General features: G+C 49.1%; 1 protein-coding gene across 3 annotated transcripts in view; it reads left to right on the top strand.

The window, feature by feature from the left end:
* Window positions 1-1,089: 1,089 nt before the first annotated feature.
* Window positions 1,090-17,498, top strand: part of ADAP2 (ArfGAP with dual PH domains 2) — a 34,918-nt gene continuing 18,509 nt past the window's right edge. For 2 of the 3 annotated variants that reach the window (XM_030295843.1, XM_030295844.1), the window contains exons 1-5: window positions 1,090-1,231; window positions 2,115-2,245; window positions 3,874-3,965; window positions 7,263-7,342; window positions 8,253-8,365. In XM_030295843.1, the coding sequence (XP_030151703.1) occupies window positions 1,138-1,231; window positions 2,115-2,245; window positions 3,874-3,965; window positions 7,263-7,342; window positions 8,253-8,365 (510 nt within the window). In that variant the 5' untranslated portion in view covers window positions 1,090-1,137. The remainder of the gene's footprint in view (window positions 1,232-2,114; window positions 2,246-3,873; window positions 3,966-7,262; window positions 7,343-8,252; window positions 8,366-17,498) is intronic. The other variant, XM_030295842.1, reaches the window with a different exon arrangement.

Raw genomic sequence — 17,498 nt, forward strand, 5'->3', positions numbered from 1 at the left:
GATTCATTCCATGATACCATGCTGCCCTATGTATCCACATGTGTATATGCACGTATGTTGAACTGGGGATACAGGAGGGTCAGCTAGAACTTCGGCTGCAACGATCAGGATGAAAATGGAACATCCTTGCGCATTAAGCTATATGCATATGACAGATGGGTGTTTACCTACGGAGGGGAGGACAAGCGTGAGCAGCGTGTGCCTTCCCAGGCACCTGGGGACCACAGAGAAAGGGATCAACGAGGGCCAGGGATGGGGGAGGGAGACCCCAGATTCCAAACCACCTGAACCCTGCCCACACCTCACAGCGATGGAACCTCACAGATAAAAGTGCCTAGTTGAGTCCGCGTTGGTGAAACCACGCTTCCTGGTGAACACGGTCTTGCAACTATTGGACTTCTAAAAATGTGCAGGTGCTGTTTCTAGGAATTATGTGGGATACAGAAATAAATCTGCTGACGTCAAACTATCCAGCGAGGCCACGTGTGTATTGGAGGTGTGGGAGGGATTAATATAAATAAATACATAAATAACCGATGCAGCGTAGATAGAAAATGCTCAGGGCCAAAGGGATGGACGGATCCTGTAACAGGGTTCTAGCAGGACCAGAAGCTGGAGAGATTGCTCTAGGCTGGGTATTGAGGAGGGCTTCCCGGGGAGGTCTCTAAGTAGATGTAAGCGCTACATCAGTAGAAAGCTTTAACGGAAGTTAGATCCTGTCTAATTTTCCACGGAGCCCAGAGACACAGACATGCCCTTATTCCCCTTTTACAGAGGTGGAAACTGAGGCCAGAGAGGTCGACTGGGATGTCCACAGTCCCGCAGCTAGCAAGCGGCCGACGGGTTTTTGCTCTTGGACCAGCCAGCGTGAGGGTCTCCCAGGCCCGCACTCGGGTCCCTCCCCGCGGGACCGGCTCCAGCAGGGCACAGAGTGGCGGGAGCGGGGGGCCGCCGGCACGCGCCGGGGGCGGGGCCGAAGGGCCGGAGGGGCGGGGCTGGCTGGCTGGCTGCGGCGCTGGCGCCCGGGAGGCGCAGGGGCTGAGTCCCTTTCCACCTGCCGGCGCGAGCACAGCGCCATGGACGGCCGCCAGCCGGGGGACCGCCGGGCTGAGCCCCGCTGAGCCCACCGGGCCGGCCATGGGCGACCGCGAACGCAACAAGAAGCGGCTGCTGGAGCTGCTGCAGGCGGCGGGCACCGGCAACTCTCACTGCGCCGACTGCGGGGCGGCGGGTAAGGGCGCGGCGGCCCGGAGCAGGACCCCTGCCCTCCTCCCCTCCTTCCAGACCCGGTCCCGTCCCGGGCGCCCGCCGGACTCGGGCGTGACCCTTCTGACACCTTCGCACCCAGCCCGCGAATCTCCGACCCGCGCCCCTGGCCGAGCTCTCCACATCCGATGCGGCGCCCACCCGAACCCAGATCCCCTGACCTCCCCACTCTGGACCCCTACACTAGACCCGGACCCGGATGCCCTGACCGTCTCGATCGCCTCCCAGCCAGACACCCCCCCCCTTCCCCCCCAGACCTCAGTCCCTGACGTCTTCATCCGGACCTGGTCACCTCCCACGCTCTCGGACCCAAACATCCCCCACACCGAGGGGTCCAGGCCCACGGCTCCTGACCTTCCAGTGACCCCTTCCCTGCCCCCGGACGCCCCGGGTCCTCCCACGTTCCTGTCGCGCAGCGCGCGGACCCTGCGGACGTCCAGGGGCCCTGCGGCGCACTTCCCCACCTGCAGCTCCCCAGCTTGGCGTCCCGGGGTCGGCCCCTCCCTCCGCGCTCTCTCGGTTCCCCGGAGTTTTGTCACTTCGACTTCGTGCTCGCCGTAACTTCTCGCCCCGCATCCCTACACTCCTTCCAGGATCATCCTGGTCGCCGCCTGCCTTGGCCGGTGGGCTGACCAGAAGGTTGCATGCAGGTATCTTAGTTAACAAGGTGGCGGGGGGGGGGGGACCGAGAGAGAAAGGTTTCCCAGCCTGGGCAGCGCTGGGCAGCGTTGGGCACCGCCGCATGAATTCTAACCGCCAAGCCCGCCTCTCCCAGCACCCCCAGCCCAGCCCTGGTCTCCGTGCCTAACTCACCATACAACTCCCCTTCTACCCTCTTTGCCCCGCAGATCCTGACTGGGCCTCCTACAAGCTGGGCATCTTCATCTGTCTGAATTGCTCCGGCGTCCACCGCAACTTCCCAGACATCAGCAGAGTTAAATCCGTGAGACTTGACTTCTGGGATGACAGTACCGTGGAGGTAGCGAGGGGCGCGCGTGGACAGCCTTGGAACCGCAGAACCGGGGTGGAGGCGGTGGGTAGGGCGTCCAGAGCAGGAAACTGAGTTCCAGAGAGGAGCAAGAACTAGCAAGAGAAAACACAGCCTGTTAGAGTGCCTGCCTAGACAGAGGCCCTGAGTTCAAGGCCCTGAGCTTGTTATTTCCCTCAGTTTCCACATCTGTATTGTAAGGATACCACTACCCCTTCCCCCGGTTGCCATAAGGATTAAATGTAGGCTCAATGCAAGTCCAAAATAAATAGTCAAGTAACAGCTGCTGTTATCATTAGCTGAAGTCTTGGACTGGAACAGTATACTGATCATGGTCTGCAGTCCCCCTTCCGGCCCCCATAACCAGGAAGGGCACCATTTTGCTCTCCTGACCTATGCAAATGGATGCAATCTGGATGACTATACCGTTTTTGGCCAGAAGACCTTCAGAGAACAAGCAGTTCTAAACTGTACTGGTTGGCTGAGGATTTCAAGGACTATTGGAGGAGCAGGCCCATGTTTACAGAGAGCCCACTCTGTGCCGGGCCCTGTGGTAGATGCCTTATTCGTCGGACACATAGTTACTGTAAGCTTACTAGGTGCTGGGTATTAAGGAAAGAACAATGAATGAGATAAAGTCTCGTCCCACGGGGAGCTTACACCCTTCTAGTGCAGGGGAAAGACAGGAAACCAGTAACCAGCACATAGACCTGAAGGTTGTTTCTTTGTCCTTACAACCCCCCTGTTAAGCTTTCTTCATTTTTGCAGTTGAAATCCCCGAAGCTCACAGGGTTAAGTATCGCCCAGGGGTCACTCAGTGAATAAACGGAACAGCTGGAATGTGAAATCTGCTCTGTTGGGGTCCAAAGCCCATGCAAATCCTGGGTCACAGCCCAGCAGCCCCAGGGGAGGGGAGAAGGGTTCACTCTGCTCACAGGATGTGAATTAGCAACCTGATGTCTCTTCCCACATGGGCCCTAACCCCAGATATGCCACCTCTGTTACTGAGTGCTAACTCTTGGCCAGGGCCACTCTTGGCATGTCTGCCTCTGGGTACCTCGGGCGTCATAGGACCCCGGTGATCACCCTGACTTAAGTACTCAGTGGCGCCAACTCTGACTTCTTCCATCCTCCAGCTACGTCTATCCGCTGCAGGCTTGCCGGGACTGGTGCTGGTGGTCCTGGCCATCTGTGGAGGGGGTGGGACAAAGTACATGTGCTTTGGAGTTGGACAAGTTTGGGTTCAAATCCTAGCTCTCCACTTTCTAGCTGTGTCACCTTGAGTAAGTCACCTAACCTCTCTGAGCCCCAGTTGCCTCACCTTTAAAATGAGGATGGCGGTATTAAAATTGTTGAGGGGATGGAATGAAGTAATGGGTAAGAAGAACTGTGAAGTTCTCTGCCAGCATGAGGCGTGGTTGTTACTGCACCTCAGTGTTCTGGCCTGGGTCTTCCCAGCAGCGTGAATGACCAAGCCTGGGGTGTGTCAAACCCCAAGTAGGAGTGTCTCCTGACTGGGTCTAGGAGCCAGTGGGAAGAGTGGCCTTCTGGGTAGACCATGGTTTCATTTCACATTTCTTCATGTTCTAATATTACCCCAACTTGCTGCTGTCTTGCAGTTTATGACCCACAACGGGAACCTCCGTGTGAAGGCCAAGTATGAAGCCAGAGTCCCTGCTTTCTACTATATCCCCCAGGCCAACGACTGTCTGTGAGTGGGTGATTTCTCGATCTCACCTCCCCCACCCCTATTCCATTTGTCTGTGGTGGTCTTGTCTTGTCTTGTCTTTTCTTTTCTTTTCTTTTCTTTTCTTTTCTTTTCTTTTTCAACGTTTTTATTTATTTTTGGGACAGAGAGAGACTAGAGCATGAACGGGGGAGGGGCAGAGAGAGAGGGAGACACAGAATCGGAAACAGGCTCCAGGCTCCGAGCCATCAGCCCAGAGCCCGACGCGGGGCTCGAACTCCCGGACCACGAGATCGTGACCTGGCTGAAGTCGGACGCTTAACCGACTGCGCCACCCAGGCGCCCCTGTGGTGGTCTTTTCTATGGACCTGGTGGATCCAGAAAGACATTTGGTACTGTCATGGAGAACACGTAGACGTGGCCTAGTTCCCTCTCTGTCTTTATTGCGTGGATTGTCACTTCACTGTCTGGGACTCAGTTTCCAAGCTGTGAAATAGGGCATTTTCTCTGTGATTCCTTTGCCTCTGATGTTCTCCTAGCCTACTGGTGGTGGCTAACTTGATAGAGAAGAAAAACGCTGGTATTTTAGTAGAGCAAATGTGTTCCAGCTACTTCCTATGGAGTGTTGTGCCCAAGGCTGTCCCACAGGAACTCAGCATAGCTGCAACGCAGCTGTCTGGCCCCAGGTCCCTAAGTAGTAACCATATAAATAAGAGTAGCCACTAATATTCATTGAGCTTTACCTAGGTACTTGTGCTAAATGCTTATGGGCATGAATTTGTTTAATTCAACAACTCTGAGACAACACTGCCTTGATCTCCATGATACAGATGAAGTACCTGAAGCTCATAGAGAAAGAACTGGGACTGACTAGCCCATCTGACACCAGGGCCTGCTGTTGGGTACCATGGCACTGGGGAAATTCAATATAAGGGCAGGAAGCTGTGAAGCATCACGAGGTTTCAGGTCCCTACACGTGAAGGGTCAGTGTGACTTCAGCCTCTGCAGGACTGACTGCCTGAGGCTTAGCCTCCCTCCCAGGGACTCAGCCTCACTGCCAGGGTTGCTAGGCAGCGCACCACCCCCACCCCCAGTATAAATGTGAAGAAGGTACCCTTTGGGCAGATATAGCTCATGGGGGGTATGGCTTGCGGAGAGCAGGCTGTATTTCAGCCACCATTGTCTTCTAGTGTCAGCAGGAAGCTCTTGGCCAGTGCACAAACTATACAACTGTACTTAGTACCCTGCCATTTCCCAATATTTAAGCAACCCAGGGGCTACTGATGCAGCATGGAGTGGCAGGGGAGGCACAGTTTTGCACTCAGAAGATCCCAGTATTGTTTCCTGACTCTACCACTCTGTGGCTGTGAAAAGGTGGACAAGTTACCCAACTTCTCTGAATCATGGCATCATCATCTGTGAAATGTAGATAATGATGCCCATATCATGGCATGGTGGTAGAGATTAAATGAGATAATTTGTGTAAAATGTCTCACAGGCCACATGACAGGCTAGTTTTAACCCGTTTCTTCGGAATGCTGTCTGGTCCCTGGGCCAGCTGAGGGATGTGCCAGGCTTAACTCAAGAGGGTCTGGCTCACCTTGCCTCACTGCTGCCACTCAGCCCTTTGCTGCAAAGAGAAAGGAACAGGCATTTGATGAACACCTACTATGTGCTCAGCTTTCTGCCAGCACTACAGACACTACTTGCTGTGACTTTAACCACAGCCCTGTACCTTACCCGCTTTTAGCAGAACACTCACGGCCTCTTCCCTGTAATTCTAAAGGTCCTCAAAGTTTCCCACCTCTAGGACCAGGCCTGGGGCCTCAGTCTCCATTCCCTCTCCCGGCTCTGATCCTGTCACTCAGGATTCCATGGTGGGCTTGGTGACTCTCCTCAATGTGCTGGGTGTGAGGGCTGTGCATTAGGTAGGACTGTTGGTGGTAAGTGACAGAAACCCAGTTTAAACCAGCATGAGGGGATTTTATGGGTTCTGGGAATCAGACGGTAGGAGGGACACAGGTGGAGCCACCCTCAGGAAGGACAAGCCAGGGGCTCAAACGCTGTCAGGCCTCTCCTACTCTGTCTGGCTCTCATTCCTGCACCTTTTCCTCAGCCAGGCTTTTTTCATAGAGCTGGGAACAAGGCCACTTCCCGGTCCCCGGCCCCAGCTCTCAGCCTGACCCAGAGAGGGCTTCCAATCTATCCCTCTCTTGGTTTTGCTCCACACAGCCCAGGGCAGAGCTCTGATTGGCCAGTTCAGGCCAAGGGCCCAGCTCTAGGTCATTCCCAGTGTCTTGGAAGTAAACCTTGGAACATTTCCCTGGAAGAGGCAAAAGGGAACCAAACAGTTGAAATAAGTTTCCTGCAGGGTTCATGGAGGACAATATCTGATTAAGCTAACATTAAACTCCTACTATGTGCTGATCGTGGTACTAGGCCCTTTTATATACATTTAAACCCCTCCTAGACCCTGAGGGGTAGGTAGGTATAATATTATTGACATATTCCCAAGCTCAGAGAAGTTAAGTAACTTCCTGTTGGTCACACAACGGATAAATCGTAGAGGAGGATGAGGTCCCAGGTGGTTGGACCCCAATGTCACTGCTCTGTCCAGTGTGGCATGCCCAGACTTTGTGGGAAAGCCACAGGAAGAGGTTCATGGACTCCCCTGGCGTCAGCTTATGAGCATGCAGTGGGGGGTGGCAGTGTAGATGGTCCCGGGGAGCCGGTTGACCTAGAGGGCTGGGCTGGGGTTGGAATAGCCCAGTGGTTTTCATAGAGCCCCTTGGGGGAAATCTTTTTCCTCAGGAGACACTGGAAGTATCTAAAGGCATTTTGGGGTGTCCTAACTAGGGGTGGGGGACTATTGGCATCTAGGGGATAGAGGCCAGAAATGCTGCTAAACCAGCTACAGAACACAGGATGCTGGGGCGCCTGGGTGGCGCAGTCGGTTAAGCGTCCGACTTCAGCCAGGTTACGATCTCGCGGTCCGTGAGTTCGAGCCCCGCGTCGGGCTCTGGGCTGATGGCTCAGAGCCTGGAGCTTGTTTCCGATTCTGTGTCTCCCTCTCTCTCTGCCCCTCCCCCGTTCATGCTCTGTCTCTCTCTGTCCCAAAAATAAGTAAACGTTGAAAAAAAAAAAAAAAAAAAAAAAGAACACAGGATGCTCCCCCCTCCCCCACAACAAAGAATTAGCCCCAAGTGTAACGGTAACAAGGCTGAGAAGCCCTGGGTAGTCTGAGCAGACAGACCGTGGTGCTCCCACCCTGTGGTAAGAGGATGCACCAGACACAGTTGACCAAGGGCTCTCTCTTTTTAGGGTCTTAAAGGAACAGTGGATTCGAGCTAAGTATGAAAGACAGGAATTCATGGCCGATGGGAAAACCATCTCACCCCCAGGTAAGTTCTTTTGTGGTCTGCATTCTAATGAGTCCTGGAGAATAGAGTGTCTGAGTATCAGGGCCTAATCACGAGATATCTGCCGGCTTCACTCTGGCCACAGAGGCCAAGGTGTGGGTTCCTCTGCCTCTGAAACAGCAACATGTCAGCTGGTGGGGTTTTATGGTCTGAGTGGTGGAGAAGCATTTTTATCTCAGGTCCCCGCAGGGCCACAAGTGTGTATAGAGTCTTAGTATAAAATTGCAGGAAGACTCACCCGCTGGGCAGAGTAATTAGAAAAAGGCACCCCTGCTCCTGGTGAGGGTAGCCCCTGGTGTGGCATGAGGCTCGGGAAGGCACACGGGAGGGATTTCAGCCTCCCTTTCCACCTTTGTGTGGGGCACGACCTCATCGCTGGCCCTCGACCCCTGGCGGTTGCTGCCCAGCTGCTCTGAGTCCAAGCTGACACCGACCCAGAGTACAAAGTGCACAAAACCACTGTGAGGACCCAGCAGCAGCCGGTGTCAGCACTCCTAGCCACTAGGAGCACACGGTATTCTTCGGCCAGCGGGTGCCTGGAGGTCGCTCATTATTTCCGCCCTCTGGAGAGTTTCATTAGGCCGATGTCAACGTGAAGTCGGGCAAGACCATATGGGCGTCTTTCAGAATCATCCGTTTCTCAGGACTTAGCCTCCTTAAGGGCTTACTCTGTCTTGTGAAACAGCCAAAGAAGGAAGTTAGTGGGGGGAGCCCAAACAAAATCATAAGACATTGCGAATTTGGCTCCAGAGGGAACCCTGCGTGCTGCAGCTGATAGTGCTAAGTTAGATTTAAGAGGTTTTTAGCACAGGGTGGAGCGTTCATTCTCCCCTTAAGGAGGTAGAATCTTGAGGATGTAGGTGTTCACTCTTTCTCATCTTTGGCGGCCAAGGTAACCGAGAAGGGTTCTTGTGGAAGCGGGGAAGAGACAATGCACAGTTCCTGAGAAGGAAGTTTGTTCTCCTGGCAAGAGAAGGCCTCCTGAAATACTATACTAAAGAAGAGGTAAGAGGCCAGACCGGCGAGGGCTCCCCTCCCTGAGCCCTGGCTCCCACGCCCCCGGAGGCTGCATTTAAATCAATGGTGCTGAGCCTTATGGCTAGTCTCAGACACTGAGCGTTCAGCACTACATTCTGCCGCTCTTCCTTGGTGATGCAACTCATAGAGTCCACAAAAAAACACACCTTCTCTTCGCTTCAAATCGGATTAAGCCTTGGATGATCACTTGAATTTACTTCACCTATGCATGCACTCGAGAATTTATTTAGTGAGCACCTACTATATACTAGGCATAATTGCAAGCACTGGGGAAACAGCAGCGAACTAAACGAAGCTGCTGTTCTCACGGGGCTTTCATTCTAGTGGAAGGAGACAGGTGGTAAACCAAAACGTACATCGATATATGACATGTGAGGTAGTAGGAGGCGCTATGAAGTATAATAAAAGAGGGTGAAGAGTTAGAGAGGATGGCGAGAGCCTGGCTGGCAACACACAGTGGTCGGGGAAGGCCCCTCTGATGACATTTAAGCAGAGAAGTGAACAAAAGTGAGCAAGTCATGTGCATATGTGGGGAAAGAGTAGAAGTAGAGGGAACACGATGTGCAGAAGCCCTGAATACGGCCATGGCCATGGCTGGCACACACACCGCGTGCCAGTTAGAAAATGGCTCCTCTGAGACGGTGCAGCCCCGGGGCCCCAGTCTAGACAACCAGGAGCCTAGACTGCAGTTCTCCCTTGCACCTTAAGCCGGGGACTTTTTGTTTAGTGTACAGACTACTCGACCATAAGCCACAGCCCTGGCCTGAGTTGGGTGTGTGGTTGGTGGATTCGTAGGGCGTCAAGGAAACCAAAGTGGAATGTGCAGAGGGAGCAAAGAAAACGAGGGAAAGAGGTGAACCCATGCAGGTGAGGACCTTGTAGGGCCTAGTAAGACTCAAGATTGTTTTCTGTTTTTGTTTTTGTTTTGTTTTTGAAACAGCTTTATCAAGACATAAATTCACTGGGCGCCTGGGTGGCTCAGTTGGTTAAGCGCCCAACTTCAGCTCAGGTCATGGTCTCACGGCTCCTGAATTCGAGCCCCACGTCGGGCTCTGCGCTGTGTCAGCATGGAGCCTGCTTGGGATCTTCTGTCCTCCTCTCTCTCTCTGCCCCTCTCCTGCTTCTACACTCCCTCTCTCTTTGTCTCTCTTTCAAAAATAAATAAAGAATTAAAAAAATATATGTAAATTCACATAGTATGCAATTTGCCCATTTAAAGCATACAATTAATGGCTTTTAGTGTATTCACAGAGTTGTGCAACTGTCACCACAATCAATTCTAGAGCATTTTCATAACCCCCAAAAGAAATCCCAAACCCGTTGGCTGTAATCCTCTATCCACTCGACCCCCAGCCCCAGGTGACCACTGCTCTACTTCCTGTCTCTCTAGATTTGCCTGTTTCGGATCCTTCATACACGTGGAATATGTGGTCTTTTGTAACAGACCTCTTTCATTTAGCGTTATGTTTTTCTTTAAGTTTATTTATTTTGAGAGAGAAAGAGAGAGAGAGAGAGTAGGGGAGGGGGCAGAGAGATGCAGAAGGAATCCCAAGCAGGCTCCTCACCTTCAATGCAGAGCCCTACGTGGGGCTCAAACCCACCAACTGTGAGATCATGACCTGAGCCAAAGTCAAGAGTCGGAGCCTTCACCGACTGAGCCACCTAGGCGCCATTTAGCATATACTTTTAAGGTTCATTCATGTTGTAGCATGAATTAGTACTTTGTTTCTTTTTATTGCCAAGTGCTGGCCCATTGCATGGATATTTATTTCATCTGTTCACTTAGTTGATGCACATTTGCGTTTTCACTTTTTGGGCAAGTGTGAATAGTGCTGCTAATAAACATAGGTATACAAGTTTTCATGTAGACATCTGTTTCCATTTTTCCTGGGTCTATACCTAGAAATGGAACATACCTGGGTCATATGGTAACTCTGTACTTAATATTTGAAGGAACTGCCACACTGCTTTCCAAAGTCGCTGCACCATCATATGTTGTGAAGGTTCCAGCAATGTGTGAAGGTTCCAGTTGCTCCGCTGTTACCTGATTTTCTGCTGTAGCCACCTTGGTGGGTCTGAGGCAGTATCTGATTGTGATTTTGATTTACATTTCCTTGGTGGCTAATGATGTTGGGTGTCTTTTCATGGGCTTATTGGCCATGTGTACATCATCTTTGTAGAAATGTCCGTTCACTGCCTTTTCCTATAGTTTAATTATCTTATGTGGCTTTTTGTTATTGAGTTTTTACAGTTCCTTATTCTAGATAGAGGTCTATATTGGATAGATGATTTACAAAAAAAGTTAGGCTTTTTGGATTCTACTCTGAGATGAGAAGCCACAGGAAGGTTTTGAGCAGAGAAGTGATATAATTTGATTTAGACTTTTTACCTTTTGGGAATGAAAGTCTTGTGATGGGTGAACATTTTGTGGGGACAGTTTCTTCTTTTTCATTTCATTTATTCATTTTATTTTTTAAATATTTATTTATGTATTATTTTATTTTTTTTTAATTTACATCCAAGTTAGCATATAGTGCAACAATGATTTCAGGAGTAGATTCCTTAATGCCTCTTACCCATTTAGCCCATCCCCCCCTCCCAAAAATGTTTATTTTTGAGACAGAGAGAGAGAGAAAAAACACTAGTGGGGGAGGGGCAGAGAGAGAGGGAGACACAGACTCTGAAACAGGCTTGAGGCTCTGAGCTGTCAGCACAGAGCCTGATGCGGGGCTCAGATCTGGGACAGTGAGATCATGACCTAGGCTGAAGAAGGACACTTAACTGACTGAAACACCCAGGCCCCTCCATACCCCCCACCCCAGCCAAATTTTAATTTTTAGGTAATCTCTACACTCAATGAGAGGCTCAAACCCACAACTCCAAGATCAAGAGTCACATGCTCTTACCGAGTGAGCCAGCCAGGCGCCCAGACTTAAACTTTTTTTTTTTTTTTTGGTTCTTTTTTTTTTTTTTCAACATATGAAATTTATTGTCAAATTGGTTTTCATACAACACCCAGTGCTCATCCCAAAAGGTGCCCTCCTGAATACCCATCACCCACCCCCCATCAACCCTCAGTTAGTTCTCACTTTTTAAGAGTCTCTTATGCTTTGGCTCTCTCCCACTCTAACCTCTTTTTTTTTTTTTCTTCCCCTCCCCCATGGGTTTCTGTTAAGTTTCTCAGGATCCACATAAGAGTGAAACCATATGGTATCTGTCTTTCTCTGTATGGCTTATTTCACTTAGCATCACACTCTCCAGTTCCATCCACGTTGCTACAAAGGGCCATATTTCATTCTTTCTCATTGCCACATAGTACTCCATTGTGTATATAAACCACAATTTCTTTATCCATTCATCAGTTGATGGACATTTAGGCTCTTTCCATAATTTGGCTATTGTTGAGAGTGCTGCTATAAACATTGGGGTACAAGTGCCCCTATGCATCGGTACTCCTGTATCCCTTGGGTAAATTCCTAGCAGTGCTACTGCTGGGTCATAGGGTAGGCCTATTTTTCAGACTTAAACTTTTTAAAGGAGCACTCTGGCTACTGTTGGGTTCAGGGTGGGGCAGGGAGGGGGCAAGAGTAGAAGGAGAGAAAGCAGTTAGGAAGCTATTGCAATAATCAAGCGAGGAATCAGGGCGCCTGGCTCAGTTGGTAGGGTCAACTCAGGGTCGTGAGTTCGAGCCCCACATTAGGCACAGAGTTTACTTAAAGAAAATAAAAATAAATAAATTAAAAAAAAATCAGATGAGGAATAATGGTGGATTAGACCAGGCCGATGGTGAAGGAGGTGGTCAGAGGTGGTCTGATTTTGGAAGTAGAACCAACAGGATTTATGGATTGATTGGCTGTGAGGTGTGAAAGTAAGGAGAATCCAGGGTAGTTCCCAGCTTTTTGCCCTACAGAACTAGAAGGACAGAGTTTCCATTTGCTGAGATGGCAAAGACTTGGCTCCCTGAAGGGATGATCAGGAGGCTTTTTTGGTTTGAGATGCTTATTAGTCATCTAGGGGGAAACATTGAGAAGGAAGTTGGATATGTGAGTCTGGAAGTTTGGGGAGAGTCTGGAGCTGGAGTCCTCAGCACTGAGACTGTGTTGTTGTTGTTGTTTTTAATGTTTATTTATTTACTTTTGAGTGAGAAAGGGAAAGAGAAGCAGAGAGAGAGGGAGAGAGAATCCCAAGCAGGTTCCACGCTGTCACCTCAGAGCCCGATGTGGGGCTCGAACTCACAAACAGTGAGATCATGACACGAGCTGAAACCAAGAGTCAGACACTTAACCGACTGAGCCACCCTGGCGCCCCAGCACTGAGACTGGTTTAACAATGGGACTGGCTGGGATCACCTGGGTAGGGAGTGTGGGTAGATGAGAAAAGAAGCCCAAGGACTGAAGTTTTTTGGTTTGGTTTTGGTTTCCTATCCAAAAAAAAAAAAAAAAAAAATGTGTTTGCTGGGATAGTTTCCCACTCATCTTAATTCAGGGGGCTTTAGTGCTGCTTCTGTTGGGGGAGCATCCTCCTGTAAGTCCTGCTTGTTGTCCTGTAGGTGGGCAGTGGGGCAGCCAACCCACACCACCGTTTGTCCGCGGCTAAAGACTGTGGTGATTTTGTAGCATCCTGGGCACGGCACATCCATGAAGTGGGAGCTGGGGCTCTGCACCAGGGGGCTTCTTCTTGCGCTCCCTCTTCTCTTCCGGGGATGGGTGGAGGAGGTTCTTTGCAAGGAGCATGTTCTTGGGGGGTGGGGGGGTTGTCACCACTGGGAAGGAGCGAGAGCAGAAATCCTACAACCGAGTAGTTTAGTACTTGTTGCTGAATGACAAACCACCAAAAACTCAGTGTCTTAAAACATCAGGTTATTATTTTTTTTTAATTTTTTTTCAACGTTTATTTATTTTTGGGACCGAGAGAGACAGAGCATGAACGGGGGAGGGGCAGAGAGAGAGGGAGACACAGAATCGGAAACAGGCTCCAGGCTCTGAGCCATCAGCCCAGAGCCCGACGCGGGGCTCGAACTCATGGACCGCGAGATCGTGACCTGGCTGAAGTCGGACGCTTAACCGACTGCGCCACCCAGGCGCCCCAAAACATCAGGTTATTATTTCTCTCAGTCCTGTGGGTCGGGAATTGGGGAGGCCTTGGCTGCTGCGGTGTGCTCCGTGTGTGCATCTGCCGGCTCACTCACCCTGCTGCACCGCTGGGTGAGAAGGCCCAGGAAGCCTTCGCTCACGTGTCTGGTGCGTGGCTGCAGGTAGCCTCTGTCTCTCCATGTGCTGGTTCCGCGTTCAGGAGGCTGGCTTGAGCTTCCTTGCAACATGGCAGCTGGTCTCCCCCAAGCACAGGTGGGTGCTGCTTGGCCTCTTAAACGCTAGGTCAGGAACTACCTTGTGTCAGTCAAAGCACCTTGAGCAGCCAGCACTGATGCAAGGGAAGGGGATATAGACTCCCCCGCTTTATGGGTATAATGGCGCGTGCGTTCTGGGAGGGAAAGAATTGGTAAGGACCATCTTTGGAGATCATTTACCACACCGAGCCCTGAGACACTCCAATATTTAGAGGGCAGAAGGAAGAGACATTTCCAGCAGAGAATGTGAAGGAGTGGCCAACAAGGGCAGAAAAGGACAAGCTCTGAGCACTTTAGCCATGACCTGACTCCATTTCCTGTATGTAGGCCTTTTTATTTAAAAAAAAAAAAAAAAAAAAAAATTGTCCCTGTTGCTCTTCTAGATGGACCAGAGCAATGCCAGCAGGTCTCCAGTGTGACTGCAGCCTGGGGCCAAGTGAAACATGGTGGGGCGGGTGAAGAGTATTAACCCTCCAAGTGAGAGTCCGGGATTTCTTCTCAGTCTTCAACGTAAAGCACTGAAAAAAGTTGTAGGTGCAAAAGGCAGGAGGAGGAGAGGCAGCTGCAGAGTTAGGAGCAGCTGCTGTGATTTGGCCTCGAGGAGGGACTCATCCTTGGCTAGCAAAAGACGGTCTGTTTCCCAGTCCTCAGCCAGTTCAGTCTAAAACGGTCTAAAAACAGAATGAGTTGCCTTTGTTCTTTATTTCTTTCCCCAAAGGGAAATTGTTTAAGGTTTGTTTGTTTGTTTGTTTGTTTGTTTATTATGCGAGCAAGGGAGGGGCAGAGAGAGAGGGAGAGAGAGAATCCCAAGCAGGCTCCACGCTCAGAGCAGAGCCCGATGTGGGACTTGATCTCATGACCGTGAGATCACGACCTGAGCCAATATCAAGAGTGGGAAGTTTAACCGAGTGAACTACCTAGGCACTCCCAGAGGGAAAGTTTTTAAATTGTAGAGGTAATTCATTTTTTATGTAAAAATTTTGGGTAATACAAAAGAATAAATATAAAGAAAGTGAAACTCAACATAATAAAATAGTAATACCCAGGACACATTAAAAAAAAAACTGTACAAAGTTGGGTTGGGGTGCCCGGGTGGCTCAGTTGGATGAGCGTCCAACTTCGGCTCAGGTCATGATCTCGCGGTTTGTGGGTTTGAGCCCCGTGTTTGTGGGGTTGAGCTGTGCTGACAGCTCAGAGCCTGGAGCCTGCTTCAGATTCTGTGGCTCCCTCTCTCTCTGCCCCTCCCCCACTCATTCTCTTTCTCTCTCAAAAATAAACGTTAAAAAAAAATAATAAAAAACCTACAAAGCAAAAAGAAAAGGAGAACCCATTGGAAAAATAGGTAAAGAAAATAGACTGGCAGTTCACAGTAAAGGAAGCCAAAATGATCAATATAAGAGATGCTCAATCTCTCTGGCAGTCGGGGAAATGCAAGTTAAAGCCATAATAAGATATACTACACACTCACCAGAATGGCTGGCGTTAAAAGGGCTGACCACCCCATGCCCTGGAAAGGATGTGGAGAAACCAGAACTCCCATACACTCCTGGTGGGACTGTGAAATGATACAACCACTTGGGGAAACCATTTGGCAGTTTTTTTGTGGGTTTTTTTTGGTAAGGTTTATTTATTTTTGAGAGAGACAGACAGAGCACAAGTGGGGGAGGGACAGAGAGAGAAGGAGACACAGAATCCGAAGCAGGCTCCAGGCTCTGAGCTGTCAGCACAGAGCCCAACGCGGGGCTCGAACCCACAAACCACAAGATCATGACCTGAGCCGAAGCTGGATGTTTAACTGACTGAGCCACCCAGGTGCCCCCATTTGGCAATTTTTAATGAAGGTAGATACACACATAAGCATATAACCCACCCATTCCACTCCTAGGTATTCAACGAAGAGGAACAAAAACACACGTCCATAAAAAATATTTGTACGCAAATATTCATAGATGCTTTATGCATTAAAAAAATCACCAAAACGTGTAACGAACCCAAATGTCCATCCACAGCTGAATGAACAAATTATAATATATCCATAGACTGAATATCACTGGGCAATAAGAAGAGACAAACTGTGGACAAATGCAACAATGTAGATGAATCTAAGATAAATTATTCTGAGTAAAAGAAACCTTATGCAAGGGTGTGCACTATATAATGTCATTATAAGAAGTTGTGGAACAGGTGAAACCACTTTGTGTCGATAGAAAGGGGTATGTGATTGCCTGGGGTTGAGGTAGGGTGGGAATTGACTGCCAAGGGAGATGCGGGAAGTCTTAGGGTGATAATGATGTTCTATATTTGACTGTGGTGGTGCTAATGTGGGTATATCCATTTGTCAAAAATCAAGCTGTATTCTTAAAATGAGTGCCATTTATTATTTATAAATTCTACCCCAGTGTAGTTGATTAAGTGAAAATTGGCAATGATATCCAATTTCATATCCATCATATTGGCAAAAAATTTAAATCTGCCAGTCAAGTGTTGGTGGGGATATAGGGAAAGGAGCACTCCTCTGTTATTGAGTGTGTTATTCATTTCTATTATTCCGGATTCTATATTGAAGTAAATATTGGTACAACCACTGTGGAGAGCCGGTGAGCAGGATAATTTGGCAGTTTCCAGTAGGTCAAAGATGTATGCACTTGTGATCTACAGTTCCATTCCTAAATATATACTGCGACCTAGAGAAACTCTCACATATGTGTGCCAGGGACACAAGCTGACTGTAGCATCACTAATGATTGCAAAAAATCAGAAATAATATCTGTGAACAGGAAAATAGACTGGTAACTTTTGGTGTGGTCATTCACAAGAGCAAACTAGGTGGGTATAACTCAACATGAATAGAACTCAAAAATATAATGTTAAGCGACTAAAGCAAGACCTAGAATGATACATACAGTATGATACCATTTATGTACCTTAAAACCACAGAAAACAATACTATGTAATGTTCACAGATATGTAGATGTGTGTAAAAGTATAAAAAACATAGCTAGTGGCGCCTGGGTGACTCAGTCAGTTGAGTCTGACTTCAGCCCAGGTCATCATGATCTCACAGCATAAGTTCAAACCCTGAATCCGGCTTTGTGCTGACAGCTCGGAGCCTGGAGCCTGCTTTGGATTCTGTGTCTCCGTCTCTCTCTGCCCCTCCCCCACTTGCTCGCGCGCGCTCTCTCTCTCTCTCTCTCTCTCTCTCTCCCTCCCTCAAAAATAAATAAACATTAAAAAATTACAAAATAGATAAAAATAAAAAGTGAGCTAGAAGAATAAACATCAGACTCATGACAGTGATTGCCTGGGGGGAATACAGGAGAATGGGATAGAGTGAATAGGGGTGAAAGGGATTTTTGCCTTTATTCATAATATCATATTTCTTTTAGAAAAAGGAAGAATATTCACAAAATTAGATACTCTTTTTTGTGTTTTTAGTATTTCTAATAGTAAATATTCAAAAAAAAAAATCTTCCAGGGGCGCCTGGGTGGCTCAGTTGGTTAAGCGTCTGACTCTTGGTTTTGGCTCAGGTCATGGTCTCACGGCTTTGTTAGTTCGAGCCCCACATTAGGCTCTGTGCTAGCCAGTGCAGAGCCTGCTTGGGATTCTCTCTCTCACCCTCTCTCTCTGTCCCTTCCCGACTTGCTACTGTCTCTGTCTCTCTCAAAATAAATAAATAAGCTTTAAAAAAAAAAAAAAAGGAAAGTCTTCCAATAGTCTTTCAAGAAAACCATCGTTGAGAGTGTTGGTGTAAA

Source organism: Lynx canadensis, chromosome E1 (assembly GCF_007474595.2).
Source record: "Lynx canadensis isolate LIC74 chromosome E1, mLynCan4.pri.v2, whole genome shotgun sequence".
Classification (NCBI taxonomy): Eukaryota; Metazoa; Chordata; class Mammalia; order Carnivora; family Felidae; genus Lynx; species Lynx canadensis.